We start from the raw sequence: 18,833 nt of genomic DNA, 5'->3' as shown, positions 1-18,833 counted from the left end.
TTCACAACCTCTCATTGAAACACGATTTTTCCCTTTTACAGAAGATATTTACAAAATTAAGTCTAGAGATGTTAAGGGATTTAAGTCCTAGAAGGAACACCAGTGAAGTTTAGGAAGGACTTGACTGCAGAGCATTGGTGCTGGCTCACAGGATTGGCTAAGGCAGCACACACAGCATGGCTGTGAGAAATGTAGAGTAGCAAAAACAAGTGACAAAAAGCATAGTCTGCAAAACTCACGCTCAGTAGACAGTGATTTGCTAGGTCAGATTCAAGAGAAAGGGAATCTCTGGCAGTCATAGTATAATCAATAGGAAATGGGGAAGAAAAAGCAATGATGGAGACAGTGACAATGAAGAGTGAAGAAATAGTAAAAATTGTAGGAATGATCCGTTCTGAGAGCATAAAGGAAGAGAGCCCAAAGCCATACAAATAGACGTCTAATCTGCAGAAGAAAAGGCAGCTGGGTTGTCTCCATGACTTTTTATGACATATTCACCTTATTCCTTAACTCTGTGTGTAGGGAAGGGTTTTGAAGAAGTGAAAGAAAAGAATGACCTATGTTTTAGTATCACAAAAATTATGACCTTCATTCAGTAACATAACCCTTTAGTAACCCAAAACTCTATTCTTAAAAACAGAAATTTGCTGACGATTGCAGGTTTTGTTATAATTTCATGTTAATTATTTATAATTTTATAATTTCATTATAGAAATAATACTAATGATTCTCTTCACAATTGAGGTACCACTTCATACCAGGTCATTTTGACTTTTATATTATGAAGATTTCCTCTGTTGAGTGCTTTATATCACTAATGATGAAACATGCAAAAACAAACAAAAAAAAACAGTCTGTTTATATGTAATTGAGATTTTAAACTCAATAAAATACATCAAAAGCTTAGTCCATAGCAAACCAACATCACATTTTAAAAATGGAAAATCCATGTAGATAAATATGTGCACTGATATATAACTAAACCATCAATTTATGCCATGTGTTTTGAAAACCCAATATTTTGCTTTGAAGTAAGTGTAGTTTTAATTTAACCAACAGAAAATATAGCCCACCTTTTAGACTTCTATCATTTATTAACACTTTAAAATAGCCAAATGGGATAGTTCACTGTAAAAATAAGTGAACACTTTAGGAAAAATAAATTTAAATTTATCATGCAATTAATCCTTAAATGCCATATTTGCAATGCTTTGAGTATGGAATGATAGCTCATGATACATAGACACACAATAATACAGAAGCTATAAATATTTAGTCATGTTTTGTTAATGACTTGAAACTGACATTGTCGTTACCCAGTGCCTCATCCACTCACACATTAGTTGGAATGGGGTGTATAAACATGATGTACATGAATGATAACCAATTATTGAAATGAAAACTTTACAATAGGTATTGATTGGAAAACTTACATATTGATAACACTTAATATTGAAATGGCCACAAAATGTTAGGTTTGGAAAGGGATAACATCATCCTAGGTTTTAATTAAAAAGTTTTAGAATGTTACAATTGAACTAATTTTTTTTAATTTTATACTTTATAGAATTACTTCAAAAAGATCTTAAACTGAAAAAAGATGTTGTGATATTAGATCCATAATCTAAGAATATAAAATCTGCCATAAAAAGCTATTTTTTTTCTAATTCTCCAAGTCAGCTATTTTAAAAGAAGAAAAGAAATCAAAGCATTTTTTGAAGTTTCACCAAAAATAAATTGAAGAGTCTTGGGATTTGAAGGACAGGAATGGGGAATATCATGTAACTTAGCAACAAGAAAAATACAATAGTTCTTTCAGAGTTTAAAAAATAAAGCTCAGCCAAGAGTAACATTTTATATAGAGACAAACAGGCACAGCTTTACTTTAAAAAAAGAGTGAAAATAATTCTGCTGTGTCATCGGAAGAGTCATACTTTTTTTTTCTTCTCTCTCTCTCTCCTTTTTTTTTTTTTTAGACTGCTAGAATATCTCTCACAAGAGAGATGTTTCCTGAATGAGTCTATCGTTGAACCCAGTGGAGGGCAGGGAGAGCCATCTGGCTGCAGTTTATCTTTTCTCCTAATGGAGAGCTTATTCCTTAATGTACAGGGAAATGATTCTGATGCTCCTGGCACATTGAGAAACAAACTCTAGAATTTACTCTGCCAATAGGACTTTTAGCAGATGTTACTTCATTTGTTAAGTTGACAGCTTGTTTGCTTATACCACCTCATGCAGCTGATGTTTTCACAGTGAATTTCGAGAGTTTGAGAATGGCTCCATCTGTGTGGAGTGTGACCCCCAGTGCGAGAAGATGGAAGACGGCATCCTCACATGCCATGGACCGGTAAGCTTGAAGACACCTGTGGTTGTGTTGGCTTATTTAGGTACATGTGTGAATGTTTATTATGTCATTGCTTTATCGTCTATCCATCCATTCAGCAGGTGTTTATAGCATACTGAGGGGAATCATGTTTGATATTCTGCCCTCAAGAGGCTTACAGTTTGGTAGTAGAGACAAAATATTTACAAATTAAATTTCTTAAATACTTATCCCATATAATGTATTTAAAAAGAGAATATGAAGATGCCCTTGAAATTGCACAGTGTTGAAAAGATGGATCTATAAGTAATTAGATTGAACCAAAATAATTGATAAAATATAAATATGTGTAAATTGTTATAGGAACAAAAATGATAGAGAGAAATTTATCTGTCTTTGGGATGGAAAGTAGGGCATCAAGGAAGCCCATAGAGAAGTGATATTTGAGCTCTACTTTGAAGAAGAAACATCTGGAAAGAGGAGGCATACAAAGAATGCAAATGTAAAAATTCATGGTGTGTTTGAGGTAAACTATAAGACATTCATATTTGTGTTTAATTATTTAACTATTATGGATTTGTGAAGGACATTAAGACAGACTGAGAAGGCAAACATAAACTAAAATCTAAAACAGTGTGTTAAATACTATGGCAGAGAGAAATATTGAGCTATGAGAATGGAAGGAGGGGCTATGGGATTAGGAAAGTCTTGATGGACACACTGGCATTAAATGTTTGAAGTTAGCCTTATAGAGAAAATGGTAGTTCCTTTTTAGATCTCCCTTTGTTTCCCATCATTCAGGCTTTTTCTTAATAATGAGGCCAATATGAGTTTGTCATTCCAAAGTGTCACATTCATCCTTCTTTAGACAAATTTCCAGATTTGTGTGTGTGTGTGTGTGTGTGTGTGTGTGTGTGTGTGTGTATCGAGTCATTTCTCAATAGATGATTTGGGGACCAACATTTGGGTGTAGCCGAGAGCTCAGCATTGTTCCGTAAGAATTTATGTGGAATTTAAATAGTACTAACTTTTCTACTAGAGTGCTTATTCAGCACTTAATAAGCTAGAAAAAAAGATATCGTTGAGCCCTCCAAACTTCCATTAGGCCCCAATGAGCTGTTCTGGAACTTCATCTAAAGAAGGATGTGTAAAGCTTGGACAGTTCAGAGGAGTACCATAAGGATGATTAAACTTGGAAAATCAGACCTCTGAGAAAAAGAAGTGGTATGATTTGGCCTCAAGAACCAAAGTCTAAAAGACAATTCAATATGTAAATGATCTCCAAGTAAGTATGCAAAGGGCATATACAGCTATTTTCTTTCTCCACTGAAGATATTAGTGGAAAGGGCAATTAATCCACAGGAAGAGAAATGTGGATACTGTAAAGAATGACATGAAACAGGGGCGCCTGGGTGGCGCAATCCGTTAAGCGTCCGACTTCAGCCAGGTCACGATCTCGCGGTCCGGAAGTTCGAGCCCCGCGTCGGGCTCTGGGCTGATGACTCAGAGCCTGGAGCCTGTTTCCGATTCTGTGTCTCCCTCTCTCTCTGCCCCTCCCCCGTTCATGCTCTGCCTCTCTCTGTCCCCAAAATTAAATAAACGTTGGGAAAAAAAAAAAAAAAGAATGACATGAAACATAGGGAAGTAAAATTCTGAAATGGGTTGTTAAAGCAAGTCAAGCTATCTATATACGACTTCTTTAAACACTAACATACTTAAGTACCAAAAGTCAAAGAATGAAAAACAATGTATCTTTCAGAGAGACTGAGACTTCAAAAATGTGTAATTACAATAACAAGGAGACTGCAAAACCAGTCCCATGCTTTTTCTATTCCTCTTGCTGTCTCCTATGGTATAAAATTTTGCTGCTGAGTAACTAGTTTATTAATTTATTTCAATTTGTATGTTTTCACAGTTTATTTGTTCATTCTTCTGTTACTCAAAAGACTGAGACAGTTTATAAACTACACATTAAAAAAACCCTAATAGTGTTTTTTTTTTCAATTTTGAAAATTATTTGATAACTAAGAAAGAACAAAAAAATTAAGTTTTTAATGAACGCATTTTGTTTTCATATTGACAGCATTGTTGAGCCATATACTTAAAATTACCACCCAGTGTGAACATTGTCAATTAATATGTCTAGAGTTTAGGAAAGGCATTAAGTCAAAAGTAGAAAAGATTTAGTAAACCTGAATCACTTATTTGTAGAAAATTAGAGAATGGGATCAAGAAAACCTGTTTGATCACTCGATCAGTAAAACTTGAAATGCTAAGCAGGTAAGAATACAATTTAGGTTATGGTGTCGGAGAAACTGGTAGGACTGAGCTCAAACAATGACCCATCCTCCTTTCACTAGGACGTTGCTTGCTTTCAGCTTTTACAGTTTATATGAGGTTTTTGCCTGTATCTGGGTTTATATATTGATTATCACAACTATAGACAGAAGTGTTTTGTGTGCCATGTCACAGGCATGTATCGTTTAAGATATCCAAGAGGTTCTATGTGAGACTGACATTGTGATGAGATAGAGAAGTCATGAAGAAGGTTCGAATTCCAACACCTGGCCTTACCATTTCTTCTGTTGGAATCACACTTTCCTGACCTGTCCATATTTTCCTAATAATAATAATTGATACACATTTATATTTGTCAAATACTGTTACATTTGAAACATATGATGATCACTTTTTCCATTTAAAATATAAAGAAACTTAATCTATAATAATTAGAAAGTTATACCAAAGAGTCAACAATCTATAAGATGTGGAGCTGGGACTCAACTGTTGAAGTTCTGCCTCCAAATTTTACACTCTATTCATTTCACTCCCCACCCCACCCCCGCAAAAATTCTGTAATATAATAAGGATAATATGTTTTCTGAGAATATAACAGCTACATGTCAAATGGGATAGTATTATACTATTTAAATGTGGCAGAAATCCAGGATAATCTTGAAAGGGCTAGCTTTGAAATAAAGCAAGCCCCTGTTTTTATAGCCTTGTGTATCTGCATGTGTTTTTTACGTTTTATTATTTATTTAGCAATTTCATCCATTCTGTCTCACTTTTACTACCCTTGTTTGGTCCTGTCAGGAAAGATAAGGAAGGGCATGTGAGAAGAAAGAGAAGTAAGGGACATCAGAGGAGTTGTAGGAGATCAAAATATAAGCCAAAGAGGTGGCATGCAAGAGAAGAGATAGGGGAAGAAAATGATGAAAGCTAAAGTAGTTGTTAAAGTCAAGTTCATAAAGGTGTGCTGCCATAACAAATAACCCCCATATTAGAGTAGCTTGTAGGAAAATGTTTAAATATTTTTCATGTAAAGTGCACTGCAAGTCAGCTCTCCTCCCTGAGTTGGTCTAGCATTCTGGGATGCTTTGAGTTATGGCATCTCCACATTCGCATGGGATCCCCACATCATGGCAGCAGGCAAAGAGAAGGCTGGAGAGTTGAGCCCTGACAGTCTCATAAATCGTTTCTACTTAATTTCATGGTCCAGAAGAAAACATACCTCACCTCTGGTGGGAGGGGAATTCCAGTCTTCCATGTGGCTAGGACTGGAAGAGAAATGGATACTGGTGAATATTAGCATTGTCTCTTAGCAGTAGTTACCAGAGAAAATCATCAATTGTTACTGAGAAAAAAAAAATAATATTTCTATCAGGATTTAGCTTATTCTTTAGTTTTCTGCCTAGATAATTGAATCTAAGGATAGCTGAAAATCAGAGACAAGGAACAATATTGCTTTCACCTCTGTTTTTTATCATTGCATTTATCAACTCATTCACTGAACTTAGGTTCTTAAAAGCTTTGGGAATATAATGATAGAAGAGTAAGCATTAGACACGCGTATTTCTTTAAATCTTTTTTATGGAAATGAGTTGGAGAACTAGTATATTTCATTTCTTTTGAGATTTGTCGGGATTTTTTTTAGTTATGTCAGCTTAGAACGTTAGGTTTTGTATCATCACACAATCAAATAGGTGAGAGGGGCTTAAAAAACAAAGAAATACACAAAAAAATCTGTTAGAAGGACAGTTAAACATTAAATATGATTTTCATTTTAGTTTCATAATTTTTTGTGTCTTCTGATTTTACCTGGACATTATTTTACATTAGAAGAATTTTATAGGAAAATAATTCCTAACTTCTAATTTTCACCATGCCTAATTTACTCATGGTTAGTTTTATTCTTCTGTTCTGCAGGAAGACATCAGCCTGTCTCTTGTCTTGTACAATAAGTCATGCCACTGAGCATACTTGCACAGTAAATGATTTTGTATAATAGATGGCATTACGTGCCTAAGTACCCATGAGCAGGTGTTAAAATTGGAGACATGTGAAATATTCTTTTTTGGTAGGAAATAAGAAGTTGCCAATAGCAAACTCTTCAGGTTGAATAGGGATTAGGTTTCATAGGATAATTTTCTTTTAGTTCTAAATCTCACATCAAAATAGCGAAATAGTGCTTGATTGAACCTCACCAGTCCCAGAATTTCCAGAAACCTCTTCCTGATTATTTTTTCTTCTTTACACCACTGTTCTTCATTAGCATCCTCAATCTTTAAATTTTACAATGTTATATTTATTGATTTCCTGATGTCTTATATCTCCAACTTGTTATGTCTGGCCACTTTTGGATTAACATTTGTAGAAGGATGTAATACACTCCTGTGAATGGACACTCCCTGCCTAATACATAGTTCTGTACAATGTCTGCTTGTTGTTGGCCCCCAGATTCACCATGTTAATTATAAGCCTAATAAAATTGATTATCTCCCTCTATACTTACTATATCTCCTTTATCTAAATTGTGTTTAATGTGAACTGTCATAATTGTTGGAACAATGTGGGCAGACAGATTTTGGGGAGAGATGGGTCAGGGGAAGAAGTTCCAGAGAGAGGTCAAAGAAAAGAGGAACCTAAGACAATATGATGTTCAAAAGGGAAGGCCAAAAGTCAACTTTTTAAGTAGGTAATATCACTATTCAAAATAGTCAAATGTGTAAATATATTGGCATCTCTTAAGAAAATAGCATTTTAAGAAAATGGTTATCTATTTATCTTGAGAGAGAGAGAGAGAGAGAGAGAGAGAGAGAGAGAGAGAGAGAGAGAATCCCAAGCAGGCTCCACACATCAGTGCAGAACCTGACATGAGGCTTGAACCTACAAACTGGGAGATCATGACCTGAGCCAAAACCAAGAGTAGGACTCTTCACCAATTGAACCATTCAGGCGCCCCAGAAAATAGCATTTTTAATAAAAATATTCTCAATTTTCTTTGATTTGGTGGTAGACAGCTTATCATTTTGCATGCTTACTATCCCTAGCACCAAATTGAAACCAGTTTTTTCTTGTAAAATTATTTTGTTTAATATGAGTTTTAAATTTTTACTTTTTGATATTTAAATATATTTGCATGCTATTATTGCTTAGTAACATGCTACGTATTAGAAAATGGTTATATATTATCAACATAAATACATGAAGTGAATTAGTGCCATTAAAATTTATTTTGCTCATATTTATATCACCTTTACTATTGGATAAATTTTGCATGCATCTATTTCACTATTATGGGACTTTTGATATTTGCTTATCAGAGTGTGCCTTTCTTGTGCTCTCAGTACTGTACTGTTATTTACTAAAATCTCTATAGACGTGTGAGTTTTAACTTTATCACAAGCTGATTTAAGATGGAGTGTAACATAGAAATTAATTTTTATTTGCCTAACCTGACTAATTCCTAATAATTCAACCATAGTAAATTTTAAAATCCATTGCTCAAATAGTCATAGTATAATCAAAGGAAAGTTTACATCTCGTTTTTACATGGAAAAGCTGCCATAGTGACATCCCCACTTGTAGTTCTGAAAATGCTCTCCCGTTCCCTAGTGCAAGATTGACTACTCACTGAAGTCTCAAGGACTAATCCATATGAATACCAGAGGAAACCGCACCCATTTTTCTTTCTCCATTGTGTTTTGTTTTCACAATTCAGGGACCTGATAACTGCACAAAGTGTTCCCATTTTAAGGATGGCCCGAACTGTGTGGAAAAATGTCCAGATGGCTTGCAGGGGGCAAACAGTTTCATTTTCAAGTATGCTGATCAGGATCGAGAGTGCCATCCATGCCATCCAAACTGCACCCAAGGGTAAGCATCCTTGCCAGCCAAGGACTCCATCACACATGTTATCTTTACCCCTGACACCATCTACTAACTATATAACATGTTCATGTAAAACTTGATTCATCTTTATATTAATATGTTGATTTGAAGAGGAATACTTTCTAAGAAAACAATTTATGTAATCAAATGTACACTCTCTGAAATATTCTGTTAAATATTTACCTAAAAGTATTCTATCGACACCTTTATGAAGCTGGTGGGAGGTGTACTTGTAGGGAGTCTAGAAATTCTTCTAAATTTTACTTGGTATTGAAGATATTTTATAAGAGACAAGATAGCCGTCATACTTGGAGATGTGTGCTTAATCAATCTTTAACAGAAGTTTTCTGATTATGTTTCTTTGTTATTACAACCAGCTTAAGTTGAGGATAGCTCTCTTTGATAGATATTGCCTTGGATTACTCCTTCAACAAAATATAAGCAAAATAACGACAGAAAAAAAGGTGGGGGGAGAACTTAGTGATATGTATATTAGTAAAATCACAAATACATTTTGTGAAAGTAATTTTAATACAGGTCAACCTATAATCTAGAACTTCTTTGACTACTATAGGACAACTCAAAGATGGGTACCCAGTTTTCTATCTTTTTTTTCCAAAAGGATGCATTATAAAATGAATAATAATTATATTACCTTTGATATTGGAACAGTTGTAAAACAAAGACATATTACAGAAAGAAGAAAAGCACTGAACTGAAAGAAATAATGCCACTCATGTAACAAATCCCAGAACCTATTTTTTAAAAGATAGCAAATCTATTTTAATAAGGGCTTTTCTTTTTCTTTCCTCCAGAAGATGACTAATTTCAGACTTGAGAACAATTTAATATACTCTATCCTCCTTCTGTCCATAAATCCTCTTCTTCATTATGAGTGCCCACACACATGCACACATACACACACACACACACGTGCAAATACATACACTTGTTTTTGAGAATTATCTCGGGTACTTTATATCTGGCAGGAGAGTATGAGATTCTATAAAGAATATTTTCTGCCACATTAAGAGCTAGTTGCTAGGGGATATTGAAGAAGTTAAGCAAGCAACAACATCATTTTCTGCCAAGAGGACATCAATTTGCAGATGCTGCTACAATTTCCTGCAGGTCAAGAGATCAGCTTAAGTCACTCTGTGAAGTGGTAGATCCTCAAAAGGTAAAGTAATATTCTGCCATTCAAATTTAAATTCAGCTTAGAAGAGCTAACGCCATCTCATTGGTTTACACATAAGGACACAGACTGAGGATACTGAAATAGTCACACGGACACCTAGCTTCAAGGAAACTACAAGGAATCAATTTCTCCCCTTGCGAGGTTTTGGCACACTTGGGTTAAGAGTATTTCATGAAGAAACAACTGGTGCCACTGGAGCAGAAGAGTCAGCAACAGAAAGGGAAAACTTGCCTGCTAAAGTAATCATCCACAGGAGGGTTTTATTGTTTTGCAGCTAAAATTAAACCAGTAAATTATTCAATATAATGTTGATGTCAACAGCTGTTGCCATTCAAAATGAGACCTTTTGCTATTTTTGCAAATCTAATTACAATGAAGCCATTAGGGAAATGAAAGTGAGATCGCAGAGCCATAGTCTGGATGTGTGGCTGGTGTGTCTTCCTCTCAGCCCTTTTAAATCATGATTATGTAATAAAAGAACACATCTATAGTGGGGGAAGTAGAAGTAGAGACAATGAAGAGATCCATTTACCACAGCAACAAAAGCCAGATGTCAGCGAAAAGGGAGGATGAAGATATAAATGGAACAAATCTGACCAGGCCATTTAGGAACTCCAAGTAAATAGAAAAATGTCTTTAAATCAACTGTTGCAGAATAATGGGGAGACAGAATTGGATGTTGTATTCCCTGGCATCTTCCAAGGTAAATGGATTGTAAGGAATGATTTAGTCCTGAAGGATTTGTGTGTTTGTTTTCATTTAGCTTCCTGCCATCCTTTTCCCAATATCCTCCATATTGTCCAGGTTCACTCACTTCATGAGAGTTTTGTCATCCCAATCCCAGAGCTCCCAAATTCCTAAATCCTATTCTATATTACTGTTGTGTAGCACTGTGCTCTGAGATTCTTGAGTGAAGCCATGAGGTGCTCTGTCCACTTAGTCCCTTCTTTTCAAATTGTGTGTAGAAGTAGGATCTTTCTCTAGAAAGATCACAGGGCCAGTGGCGATGACGTGACGAGTGACTATTTTTATTCCTAAATACATGTAATAATTGACCTGTCTGTGCGTGTGAGCTCACCATGCCAACCCCACTTTGGAAAACCGCTTTCCTTTTATATGCTGATATTATGTCAGCTAGATAATTCAAGAACCAAGTTACTGGAAATAGTCTTTTGAATCACATTTTTTAGAAGGAAAGTTCTTACTTTGAATACTGTTCAATGATTTTCTGAAAATAAAATTATGTGTGTAATACCTTAAAAGCACTTTTATTACTCTGGAAGTACATTAAATATATTGGCTCTAATAAGTTCTTTAGATACTTTTAAAATAGGTTATCCATTTAGCACGTATCAGGAGATTCTCATTAATATCCCTAGAGGGGTGGGGAATAACATTGTCTCTTCTTGCCTTGACTAGAGAACTTTTATTTTAGCAGGCTTTTCTCGTTTCATTCATTCCTCAACTTGGCTATACTGAACACCAACTCCACATCAGAGATAGTGATAGCTAAATTCAGAAATGAGTAAGATCCCCATATTTTGAAATGATGAGCAAGAATTTAAAACTTAGGAATGATCTTCATATTTGAAAATAGCAGGATAGAATTAAAAAAAAAAGACTTGTAAACTAAATTTAGGATGTAATTAAATTCCTGTAAGAGGATTTTTTTTTGTGGTTTCCACACTAAAATCTAATCCATGACAAATACCAATGCAGTTTTGGTTTTTAGTCATGGACTAGAATATTTGTTTTTCATAGGCGTCTTTGAAAATTTGCATTGAATATTTTTGTTAATGGTAGAATCATGGTTTCCATATTATTAAATTCCCTGTATGCATTTATCTTTTTTTTATCAACCCTTTTTATATATTTTTTAAATTTCTATGGTGAAAGAATTTTCATTTATAAAAGGAAAGAAGAGCTGTTTGTGAAATTATTGTCTATACTCTTTTAATTGAAATTTTAAAATACTCCACTTTCATTTCAAAATTTGAAGATCTTGTCAAAATATCTGAACTAAGGTAGGTGGGTATATCAAAGTGCTTACAAATCAGTAAATAGTGGCAAATGTTAAACACAACTCAGTGTTCAGAATTCCAGATACTTTTGTAATATGTTATATTGACATGTTATAGTTTCTGATCTTCCTTTAAATTTTTTAGTTTGTAACACTAATTTTGTAGAGTTACCTTATTCCTTATTTGATTTTGATCTCATATTTGAGATTTTGACTCTTCAAAAGTTTAATGCTTCCATTATTCTGTGATCTTGCTGAATCAATATAAATTACATGTGCTAATTAGTTGCTTATATGAAGTCCAAAGGGTTGAAATAGAGTATACATCTTTAAATACACAGTGACTTGTACTTAGAAAGGATGGTGTTGCTTTAGTCACACTTTTATTATTTGTCTTTCATTGTTTCTTTCATCTTTAGCTTTTAAATATGTCTACATCTCAAATATTCCTCAAGAGTTCCCTCAACAAACTTTCCTGACCCCACATCCTGCCCCTCAGTGCTCACCTTCCTTTTCCCTTGCTTTGCTTATGTCCAATATGCTTCTCAACTCACAGTGGTTGAAATTCTGGTGACCGTGACAATGACAACTAAAATGCTCTCAGTAGTTCTTATTTTATTAGACCTCTCTTTGCATTTGATTTTGACAGTTACTCCTGAATGTCTCTCCTGATTTGGCTCCCACAATGATGCTGTAATTACTTGATTTTACTCAATATTTTCTCATGCTTCTGGCATATGAGCTTATCTTAGGTCATTTACTGGTTATCGGGGTTCTTTGAGTTTCAGTCTCAGTCTCCTCTTTTCTCACTTTATAGATCCTTCTTCAGCTATCTTACCCACTTACATGATTTCAGCTTTCTTCTGTATGCTGTTTCAAAACTGATCATCACACTGGTGCCTTCACACCCTACAACCACAGGCCTCTCTTTCCAGCTGGCGAGGAACATTCCCTACCCAGATGTAGGACAACCACACTGGATGCATACTGTAGATCCATAAAGCTGAAATTATCAACCCCTCCTCCCCCAACACAGGCACAAGAAAAGGTGTCCCTCCTCCTGCATTCCCTCACTGATGGTACTGCATGTTTAACTCCTCTGATCCTACTTTTCTTTCATCAAATCAGCCATCAACTTCTCTTCCCCACCCCACCCACCATACCTTTGAAGGCATTTCTTGAATCTGGCCCCCTGCCTCTATCCTAGTTGCCATTTCCCCGGTGTAATCCTTTTTCGTCTTTTACATACACTAAAAGAATCTTGGTGCCAAAGGAATCTACCTGGATCCCAGCTGACTAGCCTTCACAGGGCAGAGATCCATGTAAAATACAAATCTAGCAAATCCACTACTTCAAAACCCTGCAGTGGTTCTCCATTAAGTTTGCCCCTAAGCAAATAGCCTTCAAATTCTGGCTCCTGTCTAAATGATCTCGCTTCTTTTCCCTCTTCCTGTCACCTCATGTTTTGTTTGCTCCCTGACTATTCAGAATTATTTGCAGTTTTTCATGTGCACTCTAAATTTCCTCAGATCTATGCTTTTGTTCCTGCTGTTTGTTACCCCTTAGAAATGACTGCTACTGCAACCCAGGTTCTCAGCACCCTGCATTTCAGCTTCCTAACTTCTCCATGAGGATTACCATGAATTTCTAAAGTGTCCCTCCTCTATGCTCCCTTAAGCCACTCTTTCATGTCTCTTTTTATATTTATCACATTAAACAATATACATCTGGTTATGCATCTATCTCCTATTATGCATTAAATTGTGAGCTCATTAAGAATAGGAAAAGTGTCTAATTCATCATCCCCCCCACTGCCCAGCTCCTAGAAGAGTAGCAACACTTAGTAGGCCTACAAGCATGTTTTTTAATGGATGAATAAGATCTTTCATTATTCACACTTTACCCTCAAGTTGAATTTCACTTTCAAATATTTTTATATTTCAAATGTTATTGTAAAGACACAGATTGCAAATTAATCATAGCTTTCAGATTCTCACTTGGAAATAAGAAGTAGACTATTAATTTTACCAAATGGTAATACTGTATAAAAAAGCACTTGGAAGAAGATATAATAGGAACCTAGGAAAAAAATAAGTTCTTCAGAATAAAATAAAAAGAATATCATATAAGACAGTTTGAAAACATTTTTAGTACTTACTTTTTCCATTTCAAGAAATGGTTTTGGTTATGGATTATAGTACCAATTCAATGCTATGTGCTATATATTTTTATTTGTATTTCTTATTTGCTTTTTTAAAAGACTTTTTTTCACAGTATATTCCCCATTTTTCTGTACATTAAATTTTTTCTGGGCTATTCAAAACCAATGCTCAAAATGAAAACAATTTTCCACCTAGTAGAAACGTTATAGCAGATATTCATGAAGCAGGGAAATATTGACTTAATTATTATTATACATAGTTACATTAGTTTACCAATGTTGAGAGTTATCTAAGGATATAGTAGACAGTCTGGCCTTATACATGAGTCCCTTATTACTTCATTATATGGTGATTTTAACTTCAGCTTCCTTTTCAGTTTCAGAAATTAGAGTTTGGAAAAAACATTTGTGATCAGCAGAATTAGACAGTCCTATAAATCATAGCTGTGGAGGGAATCTTGATAATGCACCATAGATATATGTATTTGATGAGAGAAAAGGGAAGGAAATACAATTTGTACATTGGAAGATGGAAGAAGTAATATTTCCATAATACCTCAAAATGAAATTCTAGGGACCGTACATCCAGATTTTGTGTACTTATATAATTCCAGTGAATTCTTTAGTTACCTGCTTCTCAGTTTGTGCATTTCCTTGGAGAGTATTTATTTATTATTGTTTGAGTTAAATATTATGGCACTTTAAAAACCTATTGTTTGTCTGTTATGGCACTGTGCTTTTAAAATAGAGCGTCAAGATAAACTGCAGTCTTGGTAAAACCAGTTAATTTGCTTTTTAAATGAATTCATGTTTAAAGATAAGTATGTTTTAAAAACCGTCACAACCAAGGAATGGAATAATGTGATTATGTAAAGTATCCATAAGAATAGCATTAAAGCATGTTAACTCATTTTCTCCCATAATCCATCTTTAATGAGTATTAAGCATCAGGTTATTATATTATATTGAATAGCTCATGTTTCATTTTTTATTGACTTTAGTTTTTACTTAAACTTAAGTGCTTTTAGAAGAAACTGTATACATGAAACCATTTATAACCATTGAAATATCAAGTCATTCAGCAAGACATGTACTCATGATGCAAATGAATTGAGTATTGGAAGTGAGTCATATGTGTTTAGAAGTTATCCACAGAAACAGGGTACAGTTTCCTTTACTGTGGACATGTTTCTTTGCATTCCATGCGTGTTGTATTTGCAACCTATTTCTTTGTATCCATTAGGCAATAATCTTCTCACTGGCTTTAAATTCACAGTGTTCCAAAATTGTCTAATAACCGTAATTATGAATTTGACACAATTAGTGTTTATCTGACTGATTTTTTTAAATGACTAATTTTTCTTTCCTTGTATTTTTTAAATTTGGATCTTCTGCAGGTGCATAGGCTCACGTATTGAAGACTGCATCGGCCTGATGGATAGGTACTTGGTGTGCTTGCTTCCCATGTTCTTCCTCCAAGGCTCCGTGTGTGAGCACTGGTGCATGTGTGCGCATGCCTCTGTGAATGGAGAATGATGTTTTCTGTTCTGTAATTGCCTGCAGGTGTAGCGGCCCCACTAGTCATGACTGCATTTACTATCCTTGGACGGGCCATTCCACTTTACCACAACATGCTAGGTAACATCTACCATGTTTCCATTTTGTCACTCAAATCCTTTTCAAATTATCATGTTTACAAACTACTAACCAGTTGGGTGAAATTGATAATATGTTAAATTAGGGAGTTATGAAATAGGCATGTAACACTACTTTTCAAACCACATCCCTTACCTCTTTTTTCTTTACTCATTATGATTTTAGCATCCAAATTAGTAGTGTCATTGGTTTTCAATTTTGTACAATTTAAACAGGATTTCAAATTATTAACCTAGAACTTTAAGAGAATTTTTAAAATTAATTTTGTAGATTATTGCAAAACTAAACATTTTTAAGAGAGGAATTTATAAAAGTTGATCTATTTTCGTAAGATGTTTCTTGTTTAATTTTATTCCTTTTCTGATCTTATATTGTTTTGAGCTGGTTGGTATAGTATTCTGTAGGCTTCTGAATTACCATAGACTAAAAGCACTATAGAAAATATTTTGTGCAGGTAAAAGTACAAGTTGGAATGAAAACAAAACAAAACAAAACAAAACAAAATATATCACTCAGATTCATACAAAAACCTATGCATGAAGGTTTATAGTGACTTTACTCAAAATCACCCAAAACTGGAAACTACTCAAATGTTCTTCAGTTGTGATATATCCATACATTGCAGTGCTACTCAGCAATAGAAATGAACAAACTATTGATACATGCAAAAACACAGATGGATCTCAAGTGCATTTTGCTAAATGAAAGAAGCTATACTTAAAAAGAATACATACCAGATGATTCAATTTATGTGGTATTAATTCTGGAAGAGGCAAAACTGGAGGGACAGAAAATTGATCAGTGTTGCTTGTGGTAGTGTTGCCAGGTAAGCCTGGCAAGGGACATGAGGGAATTTTGGAGGAGGGTGATGGAACCGTTCTCTCTCTTGACAGTGGTGATGGGTACACGAATGTATGTACTTGTCAAATATCATGGTTAAGCACATTAAAAAGGATGAATTTTACTGTCTATAAATTAGACTTCAATAAATTAGACTTTTAAAACATTTCATTTTAGGAACATAGTAATTTACAATGTTACGTAGAAGTACTGTTTGCTTTCTTTATGAAACAAGTTAATTGTATCTTCTGGAAGTGAGAAAGTAGTGCTAAATTACAATAAGCAAGATGACAGTTTGGGATGAAATATTGCCTTTTAATGTACATTTTAAAATTCAAATTTAACATCAAATTTAACAGTGTAAAAGTATACAAAACATAGGTGTAAAACTCAGTGAATTTCTTTGAATGAAACGTTTATATAACCATCAGCCAGATCAAGAAACAGAATAGTAGTAGAAACAGAAACACCCTTGTGCTCCAGTCCAAGGGAACCATTGTCCTGAGTGCTAACAGGAGTTTACCTGTTTTTGCACTTTATATAAATTGAATCATATATATGTATTCTTTGTCCCTGGCCTCTTTTGCTCAATATTATATTTATGAGGTCCATCTATGTCATTACATTTAGTCATAATTTTTCATTTGTATGATATTTGCCTTTTAAAAGTTTTTGGAAAATATCAAGTAAGTGTTATCTCTTATTAAAAGGTTATTTAATTATATTAAAAATAAATTCTTTTTTTTAAAAAAAGGGTGCAGTAGAAGTAAATGATTTATACAACAGTGGCACTTTGACACTTGGGATCAATTCAGACTAGTTAATACAGTTCTTTAGAGCAAAGTTTAAAGTATGGAAAAAATCAGCAAGAGAGAGAGAAAGAGAAAGTGCATGTCTTAAGGCCCAAAGCTCAGTTTTATAAGCCAAGACCCATTTTATATTGTTTCTATATTTATGAAATAATTTTCCTCCTTGAGACTTTGGTTGAGTCACTGCACTATCATTATGAAGAGTGTTTTCACATCGTTTTAATGACTTTCTTATAATTATTCCAGCCAACTAATGAGAGGCAATATAATGTGGTGACTAAGTGTGCTGTCTTTGGAATCAGATTTTCTAGGTTCAGAGCAAGGCTCTATCATTTTTTAGATATGTAACCTTGGGTAAGTTCCTTAATTATCTGAGCCTTACTTTCTTCATGCATAAAATAGGAATGTTAATATAGTTTACAAATTGGTTGTGAGCATTGATGGAGTCCATAGAATATGCCTAGCTCAAATATCACCCAGTAAATGTTGTTATTTATTATTTTGCTATATATCAAATGATTTTAAATGTTGGACATGGGGGAACATAACTCCTAGAGGGAGTAGGAAAATCTCTCAAAGTCACCCAGGAAAGTTTGACTTATACCTCTACTCCTTCTGGTGGGTCACTTGGCGGAAGGGAGGGCATTTATTTCTTCACCTCAGGAATCACTGTTTTAAGAGGTCCACTGGTATCTTTGGCAGTAGGTCACAGGCAGAGGCATATGAAGAGACAGAGAAAGAGTTAAAACCATAGTGGTAGATCCCTAGTGGTTTTCAATTCTGGTAATTAAGGTTGTATAACTCAAAATCATAGTGTATCTTACTATAGATTTAATATTTCCAACATGTTTTGGGAATTTTCAATCCTATTACTTGCCTGGGCTCTCAGACCATTTCCTGTATTCTCAGACTAATACCTAATTCAGATTAGCTTTGTCATAAGTAGGTAGGTGACCATGTCCAGTAATAGAGTACAATTCAGCACAATTCAGCCCGTGATTCCTATGAAAAATCATCTGTAGGCCTTTGTACAAGTAAAGAGCAGAAGTTTTTGAATGTGAAAGCCTGGGTTCAAGTATTTGCTCTGCCATGTTTCTTGTCTGTAAAATGGGATGATAATTTGATAATTTTTAAAATGGAAATTCTTATACCTCATAATATTGGTATGATGATTAAATGGTTAGGAGATATTATCAAGTATATATATTCATTGGTGGTAGTTACATCTCTAGTTGAAATATTGGAAAAAAATCTTTTTTAAAAATCTCATGAGGTTATGTTCTACTAGCATATATACATGCTATCAGCAGGGCACAAATATTTATGTATCAGCAGGGCATAAATCCAATAGTTTATTGACTACAAAACTGATATATCAGAATTTCTAAGCTTTTAAGCATCTAAATTGTGCATCCTACTTCTAAGCATAATGACTTAAAAAAATTGGTAGTAGGGAGCTAAGTATTTCTTTGAGAAACTCTGGATATATTTAATTAATATTTCTTTCTAACTTAAATTTAAAGCAGTATGACTCTTCAGTTGTGTTGACTTGTCAGAATTAATGGACTTGTCATAGGCTGCTTATAAGCAGTTTGGAATTTACAAGAAAGATTTAGCTTGGACACCTTGAAAAGTGTTTATGACCATGGAAC

General features: G+C 34.4%; 1 protein-coding gene across 6 annotated transcripts in view; it reads left to right on the top strand.

Annotated features, from left to right (window-relative positions):
- ERBB4 (erb-b2 receptor tyrosine kinase 4) overlaps window positions 1-18,833 on the top strand; it is a 1,138,707-nt gene that overhangs the window by 864,703 nt on the left and 255,171 nt on the right. For 2 of the 6 annotated variants that reach the window (XM_019838611.3, XM_019838610.3), the window contains exons 14-17: window positions 2,254-2,347; window positions 8,328-8,482; window positions 15,274-15,318; window positions 15,440-15,514. In XM_019838611.3, the coding sequence (XP_019694170.1) occupies window positions 2,254-2,347; window positions 8,328-8,482; window positions 15,274-15,318; window positions 15,440-15,514 (369 nt within the window). The remainder of the gene's footprint in view (window positions 1-2,253; window positions 2,348-8,327; window positions 8,483-15,273; window positions 15,319-15,439; window positions 15,515-18,833) is intronic. The other 4 variants (XM_019838613.3, XM_003991109.6, XM_019838614.3 and 1 more) reach the window with 2 other exon arrangements.

This window comes from Felis catus, chromosome C1 (assembly GCF_018350175.1).
Source record: "Felis catus isolate Fca126 chromosome C1, F.catus_Fca126_mat1.0, whole genome shotgun sequence".
In the NCBI taxonomy this organism is placed as follows: domain Eukaryota; kingdom Metazoa; phylum Chordata; class Mammalia; order Carnivora; family Felidae; genus Felis; species Felis catus.
This window is presented reverse-complemented; position numbering and strand designations above follow the sequence as displayed.